Genomic DNA, 24,504 nt, shown 5'->3' on the forward strand with positions numbered 1-24,504 from the left:
ATATATGTACCACCTCATTCCCATTCTAAAATAAGGACGGGGAGGCTCAGAGATGCTTTGACTCAGAACCACCTTTAGGAAAGAGGGAGGTAGGGAGGGAGAGAGAGGGTTGGTTCACATCAGGACTGTCTTACCTTAAAGCCCACTTCTAATCCAGCTCAGAGTTCTACATCCAGCCACCCTGCCAAGCCTGTTATAAGAGGGAATGGACACTCCCCCATGCTGAGTTTCTCAAACCATTGGCTTCCTATATATCCTTCTCAAGAAGCTCTTAAAGAAAGCTGAGTTCTTTGCAACTTCTCCAAATTGTGTAGCCAGCTGTCTTCTATATGCCCTGTTAACAGGTCCTTTGCCTTCAAAGAAACTTTCTGTCCTTTTAGTAGTATTTAGAAAGAGTAAATGAGTAGGGCACTGGTGGCTCACGCCTATAATCCTAGCTACTCAGGAGGCTGAGATCTGAGGAACAAGGTTCAAAGCTAGCCTGGGCAGGAAAGTTTGTGAGACTCTTATTTCCAATTAACTACCTGAAAACTGGAAGTCGTGCTTTGGCTCAAGTGATAGAGTGCTCACCTTGAGCTAATGAGCCAAGGGACAGTGCCCAGGCCCAGGTGAATACAATCATCATTATTCAGAATTTCATTTTTATTTTTGTAAAAAATGGATGCTTCTTTAAGAAATATATCATACTCGAGACAAATATGCAGGCATGGTGACACACACTTATAATCCTAGTATTCAGGAGATTGAAGCAAGAGGTTTGAGGCAAATGGAGGGGGGCATAGCTCAAGTGGTAGAGCATGTGTAAGCCCCTGAATTCAATCTGTTGTACAGACAGAGAGGACAGACAGACAGACAATTTGAAATCAGCCGGGGCTACAAAGTAGGACCCTGTCTCAAAAAATAAATGAATCAATGAAACATAAAAACTGGGTCACATTGATTGTACTATGGCTTTTCTCCATTGGTTGATTGTACTATGGCTTCTCTCCATTGGCTCACTATTAAGGAAGTTGCTGCAGCTAATTAATGAAAAGAGAATGATCAAATTAAAACATCACCACTTTGAACCTACTAATTAATTAGCATATGTACGTATAGAGTATCAGCAACTGTTACCATCACCCCCTTGTGTGTACATGTGTGTACACAAACTAACATACCTAAAAATCAAAACCTGAATCAGATCCAACTGGCAATGTACTGAAAATATAGCAAAAGACCATGTTGCCGTACCACCAGTAAAATCTAAACTGAATGCCCTGGACTCTCCAACATGGATTGAAATGGGAAGAAAAGGGATAGAGGGAGACTTTTTGGATTAAATTTGGCTTCAAATTCCTTCACTAAAAAGGGGGTGAGCCACGGCCAGGTGCTGGTGGCTTATGCCTATAATCCTAGCTACTCAGGAGACCAAGATCTGAGAATCACAGTTCAAAGCCAGCCTGGACAGAAAAGTCCCTATAAGATTCTTAGCTCCAATTAACCACTCAAAAACCAGAAGTGGTACTGTGGCTCATTGGTAGAGCACTAACATTGAGCAAAAGAGCTCAGGGACAACACCTAGGCCCTGAGTTCAAGCCTCACAAGAGTCAAAAAAAAAAAAAAGTGGGCGAGCCAGACACCAATGCTCATGCTTGTAATACTTGCTATTCAGGAGACTGAGATCTGAGGATTTTGGTTCACAGTCATCTCAGGCAAGAAAGTGTGTGAGGCTTATATCTCCAACAAACTACCGAAAATCCAGAAAAGGAGCTGTGGCTTAAATGGTAGAGCTCTAGCTTTGAGCGACAAAGCTCAGAGACAGAGACCAGTCCCTGAGTTCAAGCCCCAGGACCCCCCCCCCACACACACACACAGTGGGTAAGTGCATAGTCATCTGGTGGAAAGAGGCCCATAACAACCAGTGCCACTTAGTGCTTGTGATTTATTCATTTATTTTCTAAGACAAGGTCTTCTGTAGACCATGTACATGGTTGTATTATTCAAAACAACTAGAAGCAATCCATGAGTATTGGGCAAGTATATAGTGGAATATTACTTAGCTTCATAAATAGAATAGCAGTGATATGGATAAACCTTGAGAATAATATGCTACAGATAAATAGAATATTATTCTATTAAATTAAGGTATTCAATAATCACATTTAGACAATTCTGAGACTCTCACCTCCAATTAACAAACCAATTAATCAATTAACTCCCAATGCAGTTAATTTATAGTTAATCTAATTAACTTTTATTTCTAGCAAAAAAAAAAAACTAGAAAAAGCAAAAAGCTATAAATGGAAGTGTGGCTCAAGTGATAGAGTGCTGGCTATGAGAGGAAAACACCAAGCAAGTATGTAAGCCAAAGTACTAGGGAAAAAAATTAAGATAGGCGCTGGTGGTTCACACCTAGCTACTCAGGAGGTTGAGATCTGCAGATTGTGATTCAAAGCCAGCCTGAGCAGGGAAGACCATGAGACTCTTATCTCCAATTAACCACCAGTGGCTCTAAGTGGTAGAGTGCTAGCTTTGAGTGGAAAAAGCTCAGGAACAGTGCCCAGGTCCTGAGTTCAAGCCCCAGGACTGCAAAATAATTTAGTTGCCAATGTCTCACACCTAGCTACTCAGGAGGCTGTGATCTGAGGATTGAGGTTTGAAGCCAGATCAGGCAGAAAAGTTGTTGAAACTCTTATCTACAATTAACTACCAAAAATTCAGAAGTAGAGGTGTGACTCAAGTGGTAGAGCACTATTCTTGAGACAAAGAAGCTCAGGGACAGCACCCAAGCCCTGAGTTCGAGCCCTAGAACCAGCACCACAAAAAGGAAGAGGAAGAGGAAGAGGAAGAGGAAGAGGAAGAAGAAGAAGAAAGAAGAAGAAGAAGAAGAAGAAGAAGAAGAAGAAGAAGAAGAAGAAGAAGAAGAAGAAGAAGAAGAAGAAGAAGAAGAAGAAGAAGAAGAAGAAGAAGAAGAAGAAGAAGAAGAAGAAGAAGAAGAAGAAGAAGAAGAAGAAGAAGAAGAAGAAGAAGAAGAAGAAGAAGAAGAAGAAGAAGAAGAAGAAGAAGAAGAAGAAGAAGAAGAAGAAACAATAATAATCACATTTCTGGAATGCAGAGTGCTAGCTGACAGAGTCTGTGAAAAGGGAAGTAGGCAGTGAGAGGTTACTTCATGGGTGTAGAGCTCCAGATTTAGAAGATGAAAAAGTTCCAGACATCAGATGCCTGCTGTGTAAATATACTTAACATTTTTAGCTGTGCACTTAAAATATCAAAGGTGGTTATTTTATGGGGTTTTTCTTTTTTCGCAATTAGTGTTTTTTTTTCTTCTTCTTCTTCTTTTATGTCAGTACTGGGGCTTGAACTCAGGACCTAAGTATTCTCCTTGAGCTTTTTTTGTTCAAGACTAGTGCTCCAGCACTTGAGCCACAGCTCCACTTCTGGCCCTTTGCTGTTAATTAGAGATAATAGTCTCACGAACTTGGGCTGGGAAGATGGCTCAGTGGTAGAGCGCTTGCCTTGCATGCATGAAGCCCTGGGTTCAATTCCTCAGCACCACATAAGCAAAAACAAAAAAGCCGGAAGTGGTGCTGTGGCTCAAGTGGTAGAGCACTAGCCTTGAGCTGAAGAGCTGAGGGACAGTGCCCAGGCCCAGAGTTCAGGCCCCATGACCGGACCAATAAAAAAAAAAAAAAAAAAATAGTCTCACGAACTTTCCTACCTGGACTGGTTTTAAACCCTGATCCTCAGATCTCAGCCTCCTGAATAGGTAAGATTATAGGCGTGAGCCACCAGCTTTAAAGTTTCTTTTGGGACTGGGAATATGGCTTAGTGGTAGAGTGTTTGCCTAGCATGCATGAAGCCCTGGATTCAATTCCTCCGTACCACATACACAGAAAAAGCCAGAAGTGGTGCTGTGGCTCAGGGAGTAGAGTGCTAGCCTTGAGCAAAAGAAGCTCAGGAACAGTGCCCAGGCTGTGTGTTCAAGCCCTAGGACTGGGCAAAAAAAAAAGTTCTTTTGAAAAACTGTTAACTGGGTAAGAAAGCTTTTTGGGTGATAAAATTATGAGAGTGATTCCCATAGAAATCAGACAGGAGGGGGGGAGAATGGGAAGGGATGGGAAGGGGAAACAAAGGAGGAGGCTACAATGCTTGATAAGAAATGTACTCATTATCTTGCCCATCTAATTGTAACCCCTCTGTGCAGTATTTTCACAATAAAAAAAAAGTGCTATTAGTTAAAAAAAAAAAAAAAAGTCAGGCAGGAACTCCTGTCTGACAGGAAAAGGGTTTTGCTGGGAGAGGGCCAGGGAGGCCTTTGAGCTCCATCCTTTATCTGAGTGCTGGACTTTATGATAACTCATTAAGCTGCACATGTGACTCCTGCAGTTTTCTGCACAGTTAAAAAAGTAAGAAAAACACTGAAAAGCAAGCAAGCTGTGGAGATCCTGATTCTCAGCCAACATTTGAGCAAAACAATGATTTTATCTGCAATAATGATGAACATTTACAAGTGGGCAGCCTGAAGGGGAACTAGCTAGCTCACCTCTCCCAACCTGGCTTCTTTTGCAAAGCCCTGTGCTGTACCATTTCTTTCCTGCACTTGAAGCTCAGGTTCTGTGTGTGCGTGCATGTGCAGCCCACCATCACATCTAGCTAGGGACATCTTCACAGAGCCAGACAGCTGGGGTCACAGAACATGACAAGCCAGGGTCACACCTATAGGAGAGCAGAAAATAAGGCTCAGATACCCCTGTTTCAGCTGTCAGATGTCATTTTCTGCTTCCCAAATTCTCTAATGTGAATTCAGCTAAAATCCTTCTGTCACCCTAATGTACTGTCACAGGGTCAGGATTGCAATTGCTTCCTGTCAGACTCAGTAAGGAGAGTCTCTGCAGTCTCTAGTGCTCACACAAAGGCTTCTGCAGATGCCAACTCTTTGAGCTCAGAGATGTGCCACCTGCCTTTAGGACCTCTGGGCCTTTGCTTCACTATAGACATAAATAGGAGATATACCAGGATTTATTTCATAGGGTCTCTTTAAGCTGAGATGTGAAAAGTCTTTGAAAATAGATCCTGGGGCTGGGAATGTGGCTTAGTGGTAGAGTGTTTGCCTATCATGCATGAAGCCCTGGGTTTGATTCCTCAGTATCACAGAAGAAGCTAGAAGTGGTGCTGTGGCTCAAGTGGTAGAGTGTTACCCTTGAGCAAAAGCTCAGGGACTGTGCCCAGGCCCTGAGTTCAAGCCCCAGGACTGGCCAAAAAAAAAAAAAAAAAGTTGTTGGTGCAGGCATGGTGATACATGCTTGCAATCCCAGCATTTAGGAGGCTGAAAGAAAAGGATGATATGGTAAGTTTGTGGCCCTAGCATACTGATACTCAGTAACAGAAAGCAAGGACTAAGCTGGGCTCTGGTGGCTCACACCTGTAATCCAAGCTACTCAGGAGGCTGAGATCTGAGGATCACGGTTCAAAGCCACCCCAGGCAGGAAAAACCATGAGACTCTTATCTCCAATAAACCACCAGAAAACTGGAAGTGGTGCTGTAGCTCAAGTGGTAGAGTGCTCGCTTTGAGCTGAAGAGCTGAGGGACAGTGCCCAGGCCCAGAATTCAAGCCCCACACAACCAAAAAAAAAAAGCAAGGACTAGGGGAATAAGCTCAGTCAGTGATAAAGCCTTGTCTTAGCATGTTCCCAGGCCTTGTTTGTTTTTTTTTTTCTTTTCTCCAACACCTTGGGGGGAGAGGGGACGAGTACTAGAACACAGGCTCAAAATGGCCAGAGAAGAAAACTGGAGAAGAGACACTCCTTTCTGTCCTGGTGATAGAAGACTTGAAGAGTTTTGCTGCTTCAAACCTGTCCACCCACCCTGTCCACTTGATAGTCCAAATGCAATACAACTAAACTCCAGGCTCAGTGGGTAATCAGCATGCTCAATGGTATCCATCTTCAAGGCTCTTACTTGGCATTTCCCTAGCCATGTGGCCTCCCCACAGCTGCTTCCCAGGAGGACAGCTAGCTGACTCACCTTGCTATCCTCCTCTCCATCCTCCCAGCCAATTGCAAGCCTTCTCTCCATCCACACAGCCAATCACAAGCCTCCCCTCTATTCTCATAGCCAAATCACAAGCCTCTTGGGGGATGGGGACAAAGTATGACGCTTGAGTTGGGTCAACAGCCATTCAGCAGGTCCCAGGACAGTGCACTCCTGGTGGGTGATAGCTCATTGCATCTTGGCTTCTTAGCACCAGTGTAACCCCCCAGCGCCTTCCCTGGCTCCAGTTCAAGCCCTAAATGAAAGAGTGTTGGAGAGATATTCACTGTGTAATAAGCAACTTTCCACTGGCCTTTGCCAGGCTTTGTTCTCATTGGCCACAGGGCCTCAGTCACAGGGATCAGGACTCTGTCCTGGCCCTAGGCAGCCAGCCAGGCTATCTCACCTCTTCCAGGTGACTGCCTCTGGAGGGACTGTTTGCAAAACTCTGTGTAATCCAGGGCTGTGTCTGTGGAACACTCAGTCCCCACCAGTGCCTCTGGGCTCTCTTGTGCAGATACACTGCTTCTTCAGGGAAGAGCGAGAGGCTTCTTTGTCTCACTGGCACAAACAATGACTGGTTGCTGTATCCCCAACATAGAACCTTGATCTCCACTCAAGTCCTCAGAATCTAAACTAGGACCTGTAGCAGTCCATCTGGCTGCCTAACCTCCAGGATCTCCCACACGAGATAGACAAAGGACTGCCTGGAGCCCATATCCTCTACTCCTCCAGCATCTTCAGTGGCCCTGCGGTCTGAACAATAAAAGCCAGTTTCTTCATGTTGCTACCAAGGCCCCTTGTGACCATCCTGCCTCATGTTTCCAACTGTGTGTTCTCAACAAACTAAGTGGACAACGCAAGGCTTACCTGGAATGTGACATACTTTCATCCAACACGTGGCTTCCTTTCTTTACTGATATACTGGGGAGAGAGGGGTCTGCAATGCAATGCACAAAGACACTGTAAAACATGGGCTCCAACGAGAATTCAGCTGGTGGGAGTCAAAGCACTACATTCTTGGGGGAGAGTCGAGCTGGGCTTGAACGTGGAGAACGTCATGTCATCCTCAGCCTCAAGAAGTAAACAGAATACCTTTTCATGTGCTTATTGGCCAATGGTATCTCCTGTTTAATGTCTTTTCAGACCCTCTTCCCTTTGGTCCCAAGTATTGAACTCAGGGCCTAGATGCTGTCACTGAGCTTTGTTACTCAAGGTTAGTGCTGTACCACTTGAGCCACAGCTTCACTTGCAGCTTTTTTTTTTTTTTTTTTTTTTGAGCAGTTAACCGGAGATAAGAGTCTCAGCGCTTTCCTGGCAGAGCTGGCTTTGAACTGCAATCCTCAGATCTCAGCCTCCTGAGCAGCTAGGATTATAGGCATGAGCCATGGTCACCTAGCTCCTCTTCCAATTCTTAATTAAGTTATTGGATGTTTGTATGTTTAATTGTAGAACTGAGAGTTCTTCAAATATTCAAGATACTCTTATCAGATACACAGTTTGCAATTTTTTTGTCAGTTGTGGGGCTTGAACTCAGGGCCTAGGCACTGTCCTTAAGCTTCTTTGTGCTCAAGGACAGCACTCTAGGGCTTGAGCCACAGTGCCACTTCTGGTTTTTGAGTGGTTAATTGGAGATAAGAGTCTCATGGAGTCTTTTCTGTCCAGATTGGCTTTGAATCATGTTCCTCAAATCTCAGCCTCCTGAATAGCTAGAATTATAGTGTGAGCCATCAGTGCCCAACAATTTGCAAATATTTTATCCCATTCTGTAGGACACAATATTTTGTGTGTGTGCACTAGTCCTAGGGCTTAAACTCAGGGTCTGGATCCTGTTTCTGAGAGCTTTTTGCTAGAGTTCTTCCACCTGTCACAGCTCCACTTCTGGTTTTTTAGTAATTTATTGGAGAGAAGAGTCACAAACTTTTCTGCTTGGTCTAGCTTCAAATCTCAGTCCTCACCTCTCAGCCTCCTTAGTAGCTAGGATTATTGGCATGAGCCCTGGCATCCATAGCTTATCAGAAGGCATCTTTTATGCCTTTTGAATTTGATATCATATGTACATATTACCCATTTAAAAATTCACAGGTCCTGGTGAGGACTGTAGTTCAAAGCCAGTCTGAACAGGAAAGTCTATGAGACTCTTACCTCCAATCAACCATCAGGAAACCAGAAGTGGAGCTGTGGCTCAAAGTGTTAGAGTTCTAGCCTTGAACAGCAAAGCTGTCAAGGAAAAAAAAAAGAAAGAAAGGAAAGCTAAGGGATAGCACCCAGGCCCTGAGTTCAAGCCCCATGATTGACCAAAAAAACAAAACAAAACTCACAGATGATTTAAAGTTTTCCCAATAACCACAATAAGAAAGTAAGAAGAAATCGTTGAGATTCATTTTAATAATACACTTTAGCTAATCCATCTGAAATTTTATAATTTCAACAGAACATCATAATCCTACCTACTTACAAGGCAGAGATCAGGAGGCCTTGACTCAAGGCCATCCTAGACATAGAAATTCTTGAGCTATCAATGATTGAATGCGCATAGTGATACATTCCTGGCCTCCTTAGCTACAGAGGAAGAACAATGGCTGGATACAGTGGTGCACACCAGCCATCACCAGTGACAAACACACACACACACACACACACACACACACACACACACACACACACACACACACACACAACACAAGTAGGAGAATCATAATCCAGGCCAGCCAAGGCATTAAGCAAAATACAATATTGGAAATATTGAGTGACAGAACACCTGTCTACCAAGTGCGAAGCCATAAATTCAATCCCTAATGCCACAAAAAAAAAAGATGTAATCCAAGCCAAAACATAAATCAGATATTTGTGTTTACTAGCTTCAAAATCAGACATGTAGGCCAGGTGCTGGTGACTCACACCTGTAATCCTAGCTAACAAGGAGGCTGAGATCTGAGGATCTCGGTTCAAAGCCAGTGCGGGCAAAAAAGTCTGTGGGACTCTTATCTCCAATTAACCACCAGAAAACTGGAAATGGCGCTGTCCCTCAAGTGGTAAAGCACTCACCTTGAGCTGAAGAGCTGAGAGACAGTGCCCAGGCCCAGAGTTCAAGCCCCACAACTGACAAAAAGAAAAAAGAAATAAGACTTGTAGTAGTAATACAGTCCCTCTCAGCTGTGTATATAACATGCACCATCCTATCCATCACTGAACTGCCACTCAAGGGGCATCTGTCTTTGGGACAAAGATGTTCTTGCCCTCTTCCAGAAGGGACATTCTAATACACTAAGTTCCCAGAGTCATTGTATCTGTCTCTGGCAACAGTCATGATAACCACCTCTGAAAGGTTTTAATTCATGTTCAAATTTATTCATAGACCCACCTGATTACATTATAAACTTCTTGTCCTATAATTAACTTACAATAAGAACTCATATCTAAAATAAGATGAAAAATGAAATCAGTAATACACTCACAGAGAGAAAGGAAGAAAGCACACTGGGATTAAAGGTATGTACTACATGCCCAGCTAATTTACATTATTTACATTATTATTTGTCTTTTAACAATCTATATTCTACATGAGTGTTAATTCGATTATCTTGCCTCAGCCACACAAGACATAGCTTTGTGCATTTATTTCTAGTATCAGTTTTTTTGTTGTTTCTTTTTTTTGGGTCCGGTCATGGGACCTGAACTCTGGGCCTGGGCGCTGTCCCTCAGTTCTTCAGCTCAAGGCTAGCGCTCTACCACTTGAGCCACAGCGCCACTTCTGGCTTTTTTCTTTTTGCTTATGTGGTGCTGAGGAATCAAACCCAGGGCCTCATGCATGCAAGGCAAGTGCTCTACCACTGAGCCACCTTCCCAGCTCTCTAGTATCAGTTTTTAATGATTTGGAATTTTTTATTAGCATCCATTAGTTGTACATGCATACAATGTATCCTGATCAAACTCACCGCCACCCCCCCCATCACTAACGTTTATCCCCTTTCTCCTTAAAGCAATTTCAACAGATTTCATTGTTCTGTGTTCATACCTGCAAACAAACGACTACCATTTTCATCTTCATTTGCTCTCTCCATTGGCCTTCCCTCCGCCCACTAGTACACTTAGCCCAACAAAAGCCTACTTTTATTTTTCTGCTACTTTTGTAACGTGCAGTAATTGTACAAAAGGACTTTACCGAAACATTTCAGACTTGCATATACTGTACTTTAATCAGAATAATTTTCTCTATTGCCTTCGCTTTCCCAGACTCCCACCCCACCACTGATCAACAGCTTTTATTGAGATGGAATCCTTTTTTTAGATTCTTGATTAATATATTTTAGTTGCACAAAGGGAATTTCATTGTGAAATCTCCATATACACATACAATGTACTCTATCAATCGTTCAAACTCATTTCTGGCTAATTTAAACAAATAAAGGCAGGACAGGTTAAGTCCTCGCCCACTCTTAAGATCAGGCCTGTTAGCAAAAGTCACTTGCATCATCTAGTGGCAGAAATGGTGATTACAGGCCCACATTTGGTTGCCGGTTCTCATTCCTGTGCATAGGACATGGACAGGTGGCTATTGAGCGCACGAAATGAAATGTGACATGCTCGAATTGAGATGTGCCATAGGTGTAAAATACACACTGGATCCCAAAGACTTATACTGACTACACGTTTTAATGATAATACTGGAGGTGGGGAAGCAGCAGAGATTAAACTAGACAAGTCCCCCCTAAGGCTAACTGCATCCTAGTTCCACTCGATAATGAGCAAGTCCCTTCACTTCTCAAGGCAGCTCCCTCATCCTTAAAATGGATCAGGGACACTTGTGTCATGCCATTATGAGGACTGAATGTGGCAGGGCATATGAAATGCCTGAGGCACAGTGGTTGTTCACTCAGGCAATTGGAAGTCTTCCCCTCGCAGCTGGTCAAAATGGTAGGAAAACTAGACGAGACAGCTCCTGGGTACTGTCAGAGAGTCTGCATTTATTTCCTCCTTCTCTCCCTTTAGCACTAAGTCTCAGCTAATCAACCTCCCTAGCTGTGGACTACCAGCTCCAGCTACAACCCTGCTGGCAACTCTCTGTGTCAACTGCACACAAGCACTAGGAACAACTCACAACTTCACCTGGGGTTTTTGCTTTTTGTAGTCCTGGGGTTGACCTTTCCGTCCAGTGTCCCTCGGTTCACACACTAGCTCCACCCCTTCCCTCAGTGAGCCCCTTCTGCCCCCACCACGGGCCACAAACTGTTCATCACTGCTACTGCTGCAGTGAGATCCCTAGATCAACAATTCCATCATCCACTGGGAACTAGTTAGAAATGCATCTTCTTGGGCTTCAGACCTACTGGACTTGAACCTCAGGGGTGTGGCCTGACAAGGTTTCAGCAAGACTCTGATCCATCCCTGTGAGTTTGAGAACTGATGTTCTTCACCTTCCTACCCCTACAGCTAGCCCCACCGCTCCCAGCTTTTGGGACAGAGAATCCTCCCCTTCCCCTTCTCTGCTCTCTGTCCCACATGGAGATGTATGTAGCTGAAGGCTCACCATCTCCTTCCTCCACATGCTACCATGACTGGGGCAATCCATACCAATGCCTCACAGCATTAAACCCGCAGCACTGCTGGCGTGTATGCCCACCACATTCCTATTTCCCACTCAACACTTTTAACATGACCACTTTATCCAGGTCCTAAAGTATCTATAAATTCAATATAATATGCAAGTCTTATTTTTCTTTTTCTTTTTTTATTGTCAGTCCTGGGGTTTGAACTCAGGGCCTGGGCTCTGTGCTCAGAGCCAGGGCTCTATCACTTGAGCCACAGCACCAATTCTGGCTTTTTTTTAGTATGGTAGTAAGGAATTGAGCCCAGGGCTTCATGCTAGGCATGCTAGGCTACATTAAGCCATATTCCCAGGCCCTCATCTTATTTTTACATTGTCAATTTTTATAGCCAAAGTTCATTTGTGCTAGATTCACTGTAAATGCTGTGATATTAACAACTCACGCCTGTAATCCTGGCTACTCAGGAGACTGAAATCTGAGGAATGCAGTTCATAGCCAGCCAGGGCAGGCAAGTCTGAGACTGTTATCTCCAATTAACCACCAGAAAACTGTAAGTAGCACTGTGGCTCAAGTGGTAGAGCGCTTGCCTTGAGCTGAAATGCTCAGGGACAGTGCCCAGGCCCTGAGTTCAAGCCACACAACTGACCAAAAGAGAAAAAAAAAGCTACTGGTTTTGAGCATCTTCTTTATTGACTACATCTACATGATCTAGATTTATAGTATCTCAAAGCTCTTATCAATACGTGATTTTATTAAAACTTCACAATAGCATGGACAGAGTAGGGAGGTCCTAATCATCTAGTTCCCTAACAAGCACACAAGTTACAGGAGTAACTACACAGTTATGGGGAGGCAGATAAAGGAGCCAAATCTTAAGATGCACATTCTCTTGGTGCAAGTTCCTACAGCCAGTACCATCACCCAATTCACCATCATCTGTGCATGTCAACTGGGACTGAACTACTGTGCTCAGCCCTTCAAGAAAGAGGAACAATGCAACCTGACTGAATGAGACCTTGGCCTCTTCCAGGAGTTTCTGAGACTAAGAAGTGTGACATGTGGAGAATGAACCATAAAAAATCCCTCAACAGTGTTTAAGACTGAGCTGAAGGCAAACAAAACATGAATGAACTTTCTTGGTAGGAGTGCAGCATCTGCTTTCCCACCGACTTGTCCTCACAAGTAGCTGCAAGTAGCTGCTCACTCACTTGTTGACACAGCCCAGCCCAGTGGAGGGTTGAAGTTGGACTGTTCTGAGCATCACCACTGTCTAGAAGACGGTGTTTCCACAGAGGCATTTTCGGGGTCCCAGCGACAGAATCTTTCCTTCCCTCATACGAAGACCTTCCTTAACACACAAACATCCATAGAAATGAACCACTGAAGCCCCACCAGAGCATAACCGCCTCCATTCTCCTGGTTGGTGTATTGATTTCTTCTCTTGGTTCTCAAATGATGAAGCCTGGTAGGGAGGAAGTTTCCTGTGTGGATTAATTTTTTTTAACACTTATATTTAAGATGCTTACATTTGGGTTCATTCTTTAAAAGTAGATATCATACTTATGATATATCTACAGCTTGCTACATGCCACATGATGGTTCAATGAACAAGACACTGCATAGATGCTGGTTCCATAAGGTTATAACAGAACACAGAAAAAGCATTGTACAGAGATGAACACTGTTTCCTAGTGACATCTAACCTGCAGCAATCTCAGGTGCAACTTTACCTGTACAACTTGACCATGAGTCAAGGATCCCAGATGTGTCTTATTAATCAATGCATTTCTCATGCATGTTTGTGGTGGTGGCCTGATGCCAGTGATACGAAAGTGGAACAGCCACCATTATGTTTAGTACCTAATACTTGATGATCAACTGCTACTGACTAATGCATCTGCTGCTATACTATACCTTTTCATTGTCTGCAAGTATACTTCTACTTACAAGTTTATTGTAGAGCAGTAGCCATTATACCCTCCACAGCTCTCACATATACATCTCATGACTACCATCTTTTTTCACTGCATCAACAAGCCACACTTAGTTGGTGTAAGTTCATTCTATGATGTTCACACAACAGCAAGATTGTCTAGTGATGTGTTTCTCAGAATGCATCTTAGCATTAAGTAATACCTGACTGTGTATTTGCCCTCTGAGCCACTGCCAATGGACATGGATCGTAAAAATATGTAAGCGCAACCATCTCAGGTCAACCTTCACTTTGCAATTGCCATGGACATGAGTCAAAGGGTCCAGATGTTGTGTATGTGGACAACTGACATTCCCACCCCTGGGATGGCCGGCATACCATCCCCATGATGGATACTCTGTTACATGGAACAGCTCTTTCCTAGCCCCCTGACCCCATTTGTTTGGAATTTTTCCCTCTCAGGCTTATGATTTTTAGACATTTTTTTTTTTTTTTTTTTTTTTTTTTTTGTCGGTCGTGGGGCTTGAACTCTGGGCCTGGGCGCTGTCCCTCAGCTCTTCAGCTCAAGGCGAGCACTCTACCACTTGAGCTACAGCGCCACTTCCGGTTTTCTGGTGGTTCCTGCCCGGGCTGGCTTTGAACCGCGATCCTCAGATCTCAGCCTCCTGAGTAGCTAGGATTATACAGGCGTGAGCCACCAGCGCCCGGCTGATTTTTAGACATTCTACTTCCTTTTTCTATTGCCCACAGATAATGATTCCACTAAATTAAAAATTCAACTGAGGCACTGAAAACAACAACTCTCTGGAAAGAAGCCAAGTATAGGAATGTACAACTGTGAAGGCTGTGAAGGTGGAGGCAGGAAAATCATGAGTTTGAGGCAGCCTAGGTTATACAGGGAGTTGCAGGCCAGCCTGAGCTACAAAAAAACCTTATCTCAAGAGAAAAGAAAAAGAAAAAAGACTTATCCATTGCACAACCTCAACTTTTGTCCCTACCTTTATTTGGGGGAATCAGGCCAGGCCTTGAAAAGACAATGTCCTCCATGCTGAAACCACTGGCTTGGGGTTTGTTCGTCCTCACCATTCCTGTCCTCAAGCTACATTTCTGGACTAATGTAGACATGAGCAAGTAGGTTGGCCCACGTCAGGAGGCAAAGTCAACTTAGGAGTCCAGTGGCTCCAGGCTTTCTTATTTTCTCTTCTTTGTTTGGAGACAGGATGGCCTCAAACTAAGATCCCCTTGCTTCAGCTTCTTCAGTGCTGGGATTACAGGTACGTACTGCCTTGCCCGGGTCAAACTCATTTATCAGCCAAAGCCCTCTCCTCCTGAACTCTCCCACCCAAGTGCAAAATATGTCATATAGGAATGACTTCCTCAGAGGCCTCACATTCCTCAGAACCAGAAGCATTCTTTCTTCAAAACAACCCATCGGTCAAAATGTGAACCAAGAGACCAGCCAAAGCCTGCAGATATGAAACAAAGGAAATTTAATTTCAAAATATTACATAAGTATAAAAGACAATGCATATGATTGTTTCTTTACAATTACATATTATATAGATTATAAAATAAAAAGAAAATAAAAAATGGTGAAACCTTATTTTGGTGGTTGAGTGAGCTCAGAGGCATTTGCACTGTCCTTGCTACAAAGAAAGGCTCCTAGGGTAAGGGCATGCTTCCCCCACAGGTTCAACTGGACCCTAAACATGTCAGAGGCATGCTCAACAGCTCTTCAGCACACGCTATGGCCTCCCACACTGTGGTTTCCATGGTAACCCTAGCACTCAGGCTGTTTTTACTCCACCTCCTCTTGAGCCTTCCTCTTATCAACTTTACACGGATCTTAACATTAGTTGTCTCCAACAGCCAGCTTTTAGTGAATCTGCCACTAAGCAAACCACCACTGGATTCAAAAGCTTGAGCAATTTAGAAACCCAAATTTCTCCCTCAGCTCTGGGACAGTCCTGCTGGCACCCAGGTTAGATCTCGGTTCTATCTTTAGTCTCAAGACCTCAGGGGGAGTGGACCAGGGATGAGTTTCTCATCTCAGGAATTCATTTCAAGAGTGGGAACTATTAGCCTCTGTGCAGAGCCCTGTACAAAGCAAGGAAGCCCCTCCCAAGGATGGCCTCCCAGTTCAGCATGGTCACATGGCCAGGTACTAGGGCACAGCCTCCAATACCAGTCTCCCTACTGCATACAGTATTATGAACCATTTGCTGACACAGGATCCTGTGAGGGAATCTGAATCCCTAGAGGAAAGAATGGCTCTACTCTGTCAACCTGACCAACAAAGCTCACTTGGAAAACCCAGCAACCACCAGTCAGTGAAACATGACCCCATCTCCCAATTGTCCCCTGTCCTTTCCGACTAACTATAGGAGACATGCAGAGCAAAGAGCTTTCCTTTGTGGTGGGCCAACTGTGAGTTCAGTTATAATTCAATACCCACTCCTCTAATATGTCCTGCACTCCTGCACTTGGACCTTCTGATCCTCTGCCACTGCTGAGCAGGGTTTCTAAACCAAATTCACTGGCCCAGGGCAAAGTCCACTGCTGTGAAAGGCTAAAAACGCAGCATCTATGGCTTCCACTCACTCACTCAGGGCAGATGTGAATGAAGGAGGTGGTTTGCGTTTTTATGCTCGTGCCCTGGCATTGCCCCATAGTGACACACATCAAAACCAAAGACAACTCTAAAAAGGAATGAAACCTGAAAAGCCACAAGAAGAGGCATTTCCAAAGAAACTCTTCTAACATGAAAACACAACAAAACAATTTTAACACATATTTATATAGGTTAAAAAATTAAATACTGGCTCAAAAATAACAACTGCCATCATGTCAGAAGGGAGACAGCAACCTTCTGTGGCAACGGTTTTTCTCTGAGTTCCCTAGAAGATTCCACAGGATTAGAGTATTTACTATTACAAGTAGAAGGTTATGCAGCTTATTCCTCAACCTTGGCTCCCAACTGGATCACAGCTTCCCTAAGATAAAGCCCTTAAAACAAGAGAAAGCATATTCAATAAATAAACCAAACACTCATACCCAAATACACATGTGAACTGCCCAAGGGGTCCAGCTATCTAAAGGCATCTCACCTGCACCCTCACCGCAGAACACTACCTACCGCTGCTGATTCCATTCATCCAAACGGCATCTCCTTTGTCTCTTAACTCTCTCAAACACAAAACCAACTAGATGACAAGGGGGTATCAAGTCACTGCCATGCTCTCTCAACCTGAAGATAATCCATGCTCAACAGACCACTGTGCCACTCCAAGATAGAACACACGTAAGGAATAAAGGAAGGAAACACACTACTTTGGAAGAGTTGAGGGAGAATACTACTTTGATGTATTGACACCAACAGGGATTTCTGTTTAAACTCACTGTTACCTGGTACAGAATTATTTTTTTTCCTTAACAAAAAAAAAAAAAAGTCCAGCAGAAGAGAGGGCTGATGGCCAGAAACAAAATCAAACCCTGCTGCACTGAAGTCATTGTTTTAGGATAGTGAAGATTTCCAACTGCCTAAAATTAGATCAGCAAACCGTATTTTGTTGGATACCTGCCTCCCCACAGTGGCCTGACTCAGCTTTTACACACAAGGCAGAAACAGTTATGCAGCTTAACAGCCAGGCACACACTTCAACATTTTCATCTGCCACGTGCTGCTCTCTGCACCGTGAATATAATTTCATACCAGATCAAAGCCATGTCTTTTCTTTCTTCACCATAAATACAGATGAACATATCCAATCCAATCGCCAAGTGCTCCAGCTCCAGCTCCAATTACTTACTATCTGTGGCAGGAACCACTCCTGAGCACTGAGAAGCTCCAACTGCTTCCCAGTGAGAATGCTCTCCTCCAAATCCTATCAGACTCCAGACATTGCTACTCATGCCTTTCTCGTAACCCCACCTTCTCTCAGGAGATGCTCTAGTTGCACCTGATGCCTGGAAAAGTGCAATAGAATCCCATCCAAAGGAATATAAGCCAGCCAGTTCCTCCAGGCACACTCCAGAGCTTCCTGCCACAGACAAAGATTTCTGTGAAGCAGTCAGTAACTTTTCCTTTCTTAGCAGACAAGTATTTCACATGGTTAGAGAATATTGAGTGAAGGAAATAAGCTCAGCGACCACACAACTACTTTCACATAACTGAGGAAAGAAGACAGTGAGAGATGGAGGAGGGAGAAAGAGGAAGGAGAGAGGGAAAAGCAAAAATTCAATAGAATACAATATTCTCCTTTTTTCAATACAATAGGTCAACTCCCCTATAACTGTAGACACAAGAAATAATAAAGAATTTCCAGAAAGCCATAAATTCTCTCAACACAAAAAGATACTAAGGAATATCGCCTCATAAGAGCAAGAGCTTTCCCAAAGTTTAAGAAGAAAAGGGGTTTAAGAGTATCCAGTTTAATAGTCCATTTGGATTACCAATCCAAAAAGAAATGGCTTTTAAAACAAAAAAGTGACAAATAACAACCAGTTACTCCTCAACATTATTAAAACAGAGAAAAGCCCGAAATATCAGTTAAAATTACTAATCCACTAAAATCAACAGTACTTCTGAAAAAATAATCACTGACAGTTGGGTACTGGTTTAGTTGAAAAAACAAACCTGGCCTAACAAAGCATACTGAATGAACACTGGAGCCCAGCGGGTACTGCTGATTTACTATACAACGTAAGTTGGTTGTTCTCTGGTTAGTGGTTTTCCCTTATAATACTTAAGAGAGAGAGAGCACAGCACTCTCTCAGAAGGCACAGCTTATAACTGATAGCCAGTGAGTGGGTTAGAGGTTATTCAGTCACGTATGGCATAAACTGGCTTTCACAAATCAAAATGCAGCAAGCAAACTGCAAGTCCCAACTTCGCAGTGAGCAGAAATAACACCTGGTCCACTAAGGAGAAAATTCTGGTGGATGACAGGAGAGGTCTAGATCCTTCAGAGGAATCCTAGGTTGAAGGAGAAACAAGAACATTAGATACATTTATAAATACTTTTTGCAAGCATTTTACCTAAAAGCTATAGAATCTATATTTAATATCTTCTGCAGATTGATCAAAATATTTAAGAATTTCACTCTCTACCAAGTAGAGACTCTATCGAGTCTGCTCAATCCAATCCCAGTTCATTAAATGTATTGATGGCAATAACACCTGCCATCAAGTAGGTGTACCTTTTATATGGGTGTTGCTCTTGTTAATTATGCATAACATCTCCTTCTTCCTCATAACCACCTGCACATGAGGCACTATTCCTGCCATGTTACAGACAGAGAAACTACAGCCCCAGATAAAGCTACTAAGCAGCAAAACAGGGAAATGGGCCCAAGTCTAAGTAAAGGAAGAGTTCATGCTCTTACCAGCATTACCTTCCATTGGCAAATGCTTACTCCATACTGAGTGCAGCACTGTCATACAAGAACAGAAGACAGAAGGCCACAAGTACATTCTATTTACTTTTTCTTTATTGTGGTAGTAGGATTAAACCCAGGGCCTTGCACATGGTAGGCAAATGCTCTACTGAGCTATATCCAAGTTCTACAAAGGGATTTCAATTCAACATGGCAGTTTTAATCAATGCATCCTAATCATGCATCTTAAGCAATGTCACTCCTTTTATTCCTCTGCTCCATCTGTCCCAACCCCGAAGAATATATTTTTAAATCTGACTCCTGTCTTCGGAAAAGAAATTAGATACCGAGAAAAGAAAATACTGCTAAAGTAAATCATACTAGATGTCCATACCTTAATAGTTTCAGTAAGAGTTCAAAGGGAAAAAAAGTAATTCTATCTGGCTGGGTTAGCCAGAAAAGGTTCCAGAGAAGAGAGGCAGTTTAGGCTGGGCTCTGAAGAATGAGAAAGATTGTGACAGCTGAAAAGAATGCCCAGTAATAAGTAGTTGTTCTCATCTGGGGGTGATTTTTCCTTCTCCCCCTCAGGACACATATGGCATTGTCTAGGGACAGTTTGGCTGTCATACTGAGGGAAGGGTTCCAGAGGCATGAACTGGGTAGAAGCTGTTAAACAGCATACAGAACAGCTCCCACAACAAAGAAATTAAAGCAAAATGTCAATATTGCTAAAGCTAAGAAATCCATGCTAAATGCAAGTCCTTTTCAATTATACTGTTAATGGTGATAATAAAATTATATCATCTTCTTCAAGGAGTGTGTGTTATTTTACTAACATCAGTGCCCAAAATATCTAGGATTCAATTCATTGTTGAATAAAAAACTGTGTGGTACCCACCTAAACTGCAGGCTTGGAGTCTAGAAGAGTTCAGACCTGGAAAGGCCAGTTTGGAAACTGTTGTCACACAGAAAACAGAACTGAGCTATGGAAGCAGACCAAGCTGCTAAAAGCAGGAAAATATAAGAGCAGAGAAAAGCAGAGAACTGAAGAAAAAAAATGTAAAAACACAACAGGTAGCTAGATGTGGTGGCGCTTGCCTATAATCCTAGCTACTCATGAGTTACAAATAGGAAGATACCAATTTGAGGCCAGTCTGGGCAATTTTTTTAAAATTAAAAAAGCTAAAAACAGGGAGAGGGAGGGAGGGTAGGGAGGAGAAAGAAGGAAGGAGAAGGAAGAAAAGAAGGAAGGAGAATGAAAGGAGGGAGGAAGAGAAAAAGAAAGAGAATCAGAGGAAGGAAGAAAATAAGAATAGTGTAGTGGGGCTGGGAAGGTGGCTCAGTGGTAGAGCGCTTGCCTTGCATGCATGAGGCCCTCAGTTCAACTCCTCAGCACCACATAAGCAGAAAAAGCTGGAAGAGGGGCTGAGGCTCAAGAGGTAAAGCACTAGTCTACAGCTGAAGAGCTTAGAGACAGCGCCCAGGCTCAGAGTTCAGGCCCCACAATCGACAAAAAAAAAAAAAAAAAAAAAGAATAGTACAGCATCTCATGATACAGGAAGTAACTGGGGGAGAGTAAAAATGCCATTGTCTAACCTACTCAAAGTCTTATGTTATCATGGACCCCTACTTTTCTGAAGAAATTCATTTCTTTCTTTCCAACGTAGAGTTGTCAAGATAAAAAAAAAAGTTTATATTTGTTTTGAACTTATTTATGAAGTATAATTAAGGTAACTGAAATACAAGTCCTGTCTAAGAAGGTAGAGATCAGTGTTTGTAGGGTCAGTGTCTGGAGCAACCGAAGGGCACTGCACAGTATAGCACATCAACCTACATCCCTTCTGACTACAACTGTATACACTGGGAAGTAAAAGAAAAAAATGCTACTCACTGAATAGATGTAGAAAGGAACTACATTCAGGAACAAAGAAGACGAAGTAAAATGAGTACCTTTTCTCCTCTCCTTCTTCCCCTCAGACCATTTCAATCTTGTTGGCGTCATGACAGCAGGAGAACCAGAATATGACTGTAATAAGAAAATTTTACAGTGCCTTACATGATCTAATGTCAATGTTACAGACTTTACTAACAGAGGAATTACTCATCCAATTTCAATGGGAGGAATTTGACCAAGCCTGGAATAGTTATACCTTACTTACCTTAACTGATTTATTGTTGATGTAATGAAGTAACTAAACCTAGGATACCTTGGACAACTACCATCCAGGCAATACAGAGCCAAGGAGACCCAGATAAAATGTTACCCACCTCATGGAGTCTCCCAGTAAGAATTAACTGCACCCTGCAATACTTGTTTATGTAGCTACTACATTGTATTGGTCATCATCATGTAACTAGCTATATTCTTCTTTTTTAGTGAATGAGTTAATAAAAATCTATAGAAAATCCAGGCGCCAGTGGCTCATGCCTGTAATTTAGCTACTTAGGAGGCTGAGATCTGAGGACTGTCGTTCATAGTATACCTGGGCAGGAAAGTCTGTGAGACTCATGTCTGAAATTAACCACCAAAAAAGCCAGAAGTGGGGTTGTGGCTCAAGTGATAGCAGCCAGGCCCTGAGTTCAAGCCCAAGACTGGCACCAAAAAAAAAAAATCTACAGAAAGATAGTCAGTATAAATAAACATTGAAAGAATGCATGTTGAATGATGCAGAAAAACTGTAAAATAAATGACAATATACAAATTTCCTTCTTTTACAAATGTACACATACACACACAGAGAAAGAGTCCAAAGAATATTATCTTACTAAGTTCATATTTTCTTTGCTGGTGCTCTTCAATTCACTCATGGCCATAGACTCTCCAGTAGGGGACTTGTTTCTCTTTTCTGTCATGATCTGACTTCCCAGGACTTTGCGCTGATTTACAAACAGAATATATTTGATTTACAAACATCTACTGCATCACTACATAGCTATATTGACTTACAAAATGACAATTTTATTTTCTTTTTTTTTTTTTTTCTTGTCAGTCATGGATCTTGAACTCAGGGCCTGGGAGCTGTCCCTGAGTTCTTTTGCTCAAGGCTAACACTCCGTCATTTTAAACCATAGCTCCACTTCCAGTTTTCTGATGGTTAATTGGACATAAGAGTCTCACAGAGGGGCTGGGAAGGTGGCTCAGTGGTAGTGCTTGCCTTGCATGCATGAGGCCCTGGGTTCAATTCCTTAGCACCACATAGGCAGAAAAAGCCAGAAGTGGTGCTGAGTGGTAGGGTGTTAGCCTTGAGCTGAAGAGCTGAGGGACAGCGCCCAGGCCCAGAGTTCAGGCCCCACGACTAACCAAAAAAAAAAAAAAGAAGAAGAAGAAAAAAAAAGAAAGAAAGAAAGAAAGAAAAAGAAAAGAGTCTCACAGATTTTTTTTTTCCTGCCCGAGATGGCTTTGAACTGTGATCTTCAGATTTTAGCCTCCTGAGTAGTTAGGATTACAGGCATGGGCCATGAGCACCTGGCAAAGACTACAATTTTCTTATGTTAAAAAATACTTAGCTGGGTGCTGGTGGCTCACACCTGTAATACTAGCTACTCAAGAGGCTAAGAACTGAGGATCGCAGTTCAAAGCCAGCCTGGGCAGCAAAGTCTGTGAGACTCTTATCTCCAATAAACCACTCAGAAAACTGGAAGTGTTGCTGTAGCTCAAGTGGTAGAGCACTATCCTTGAGCTGAAGAACTGAGGGGCAATGCCCAGGCCCAGAGTTCAAGCCCCACGACCAACAAAAAAAAATTTAAAAAAAAATTAAAAATCCTTATAGGACTGGAAGTGTGGCTCACATGATAGAATGCTTGCCTAGCAAGTCAAATCCCAGAAGCACAAAAATAAAAAATAAACTCAGCTTTCTAAAAACTTGGAACAAACCCTCCCAGCCATATCATACAAAAGAGGCCACAGCATGTACCAAATACCTAGAATCATTGCTATTCTTTTATTTTTCTTTACTTGTTGTGGTGGTTGTTTGTTTTGTTGTAGTTTTGGGGAGTTTGGAGGAGGTTATTTTCTTGTTGTTTTTATTTTTTGTGCTGGTTAGTAGTGCCTCACGTGCTCCCTTAGCTTTTTCACTCCAAGTTTACACTCTACCAACTCGATCCACAGGCTCCATTTCTTTCTCTTTTCTTTTTTTCCTGGTTAATTGGAAGTAGAGCCTCACAGACTTTTCTGCATAGGCTGGCTTCAAATCACATTCCTCTGCTCTCAGCCTCATGAGTAGCTAGGATTACAGGCATGAGATATCAGCACCTGGAAGTGAAGTTGTTTTTGTGTATTTTTTGTTTTTGTGGAGGTTTTTGATCAGTACGGCGTCTTGAACTCTGGGCCTAGGTGCTATCCCTGAACTCTTCAGCTCAAGGCAAGCACTCTACCACTTTGAGCCACAGCTCCACTTCCAATTTTCTGGGTTAATTGGAGATAAGAGTCTCTGGACTTTGCTGCCCAGGCTGGCTTTGAACCACAACCCTTAGATCTCAGCCTCCTGAGTAGAGGCGTGGGCCACCAGCGCCCGGCTGAAGTTGGTTTTTGATGTTGAGTTATAAATGTTCTTTATATATGTTAGATAGTAGTTCCTAACAAGATACACAAAATGCAAATATTCTCTCCCATTCTATAGGTTGCCTTTCACTCTGTTGAAAGGAATGGAAATTCTGATGGCAACCCAGTCTAATGTCCAAGAAGCTACTAGACTCAGGAGATTAGTATTGAAAGTAAATTCTAGACTTCTACAAATTATAATGACAAAAACTAGGGCTAAATGAATCTGCAACTGTTAACTTCAGTGTAACGGGGAAAAACTTGCAAAGTATTCAAAGGACTCCTTAGTGTTGATAAATTTATGTCTTAATCATGGTAATACAATTAAAAAAAAAAAAAAAGCAGAACACAAAATAGCACTAGTTTCTCTCCAAATTAACCTTGCCTTCATTTATACATGAAAATCTGGGCCCCATAACCAAGATATCTACTGCCACCTAATGGCAATATTCCTTAACTACAAATTAAAATCTGGAGATTTGTAAACTCAATCTGCAAACATAAAAATGGTAGTAACATCACAGAATCACAATATATTTGATCTAACAATGAATTTGATATGAGAAAAAACAATTAAAAATGTGAGGTGTCAAAGTACACCAGCCTATTAGAAAATCCATTTTTCTTCTTTAATTTTTTTAATTTAAAATTTATTGTAAAGGTGATGTAATTTATTGCAAAGGGAGTACAGTAATGAGTACATTTCTTTTTGAACAATGTTACCCTCTCCCTCATTTTCTCCCACTTCCCTCTTCACCCCAACCCCCTTTCCTTTACAAGTTGTAAAGTTCATTTCCAATATAGGGTTTAGTGAGTATCACTGTTTAATTGGTTCATACTTTGACCAACCAGAAAACCCATTTTTCTAATTTTCCTAATCATCTCTATTTCCTCACTACTCCACAGATATAGTAAATTGCATAAAGAAGTACAGTAGACCCTTGATAACCATAATACATGGTCCCAAGGAGACCACTGCTGAGAAAAAACCAGAAATGCTCAAGATACATGAAGTTCAATACTATATTACAGATGGCTGATCCTTTTTTCCCATAATACCACCCAACTTCCACCACAGACATGTTGGCTTTCC

The 24,504-nt window shown here is 42.5% G+C and overlaps 1 protein-coding gene across 1 annotated transcript in view; it reads right to left on the reverse strand.

The window, feature by feature from the left end:
* Window positions 1–14,968: 14,968 nt before the first annotated feature.
* The window catches only part of LOC138826177 (rho GTPase-activating protein 19), a 42,931-nt gene continuing 33,395 nt past the window's right edge, over window positions 14,969–24,504 (reverse strand). Inside the window, exons 10-12 of the mRNA XM_070021326.1 lie at window positions 21,638–21,748; window positions 20,822–20,897; window positions 14,969–18,470 (exon numbers count right to left, since the gene is read on the reverse strand). Of these exons, the coding sequence (XP_069877427.1) occupies window positions 18,460–18,470; window positions 20,822–20,897; window positions 21,638–21,748 (198 nt within the window). The 3' untranslated portion in view covers window positions 14,969–18,459. The remainder of the gene's footprint in view (window positions 18,471–20,821; window positions 20,898–21,637; window positions 21,749–24,504) is intronic.

Source organism: Dipodomys merriami, unplaced genomic scaffold (assembly GCF_024711535.1).
Source record: "Dipodomys merriami isolate MVZ:Mamm:240054 unplaced genomic scaffold, mDipMer1.0.p SCAF_14, whole genome shotgun sequence".
Classification (NCBI taxonomy): domain Eukaryota; kingdom Metazoa; phylum Chordata; class Mammalia; order Rodentia; family Heteromyidae; genus Dipodomys; species Dipodomys merriami.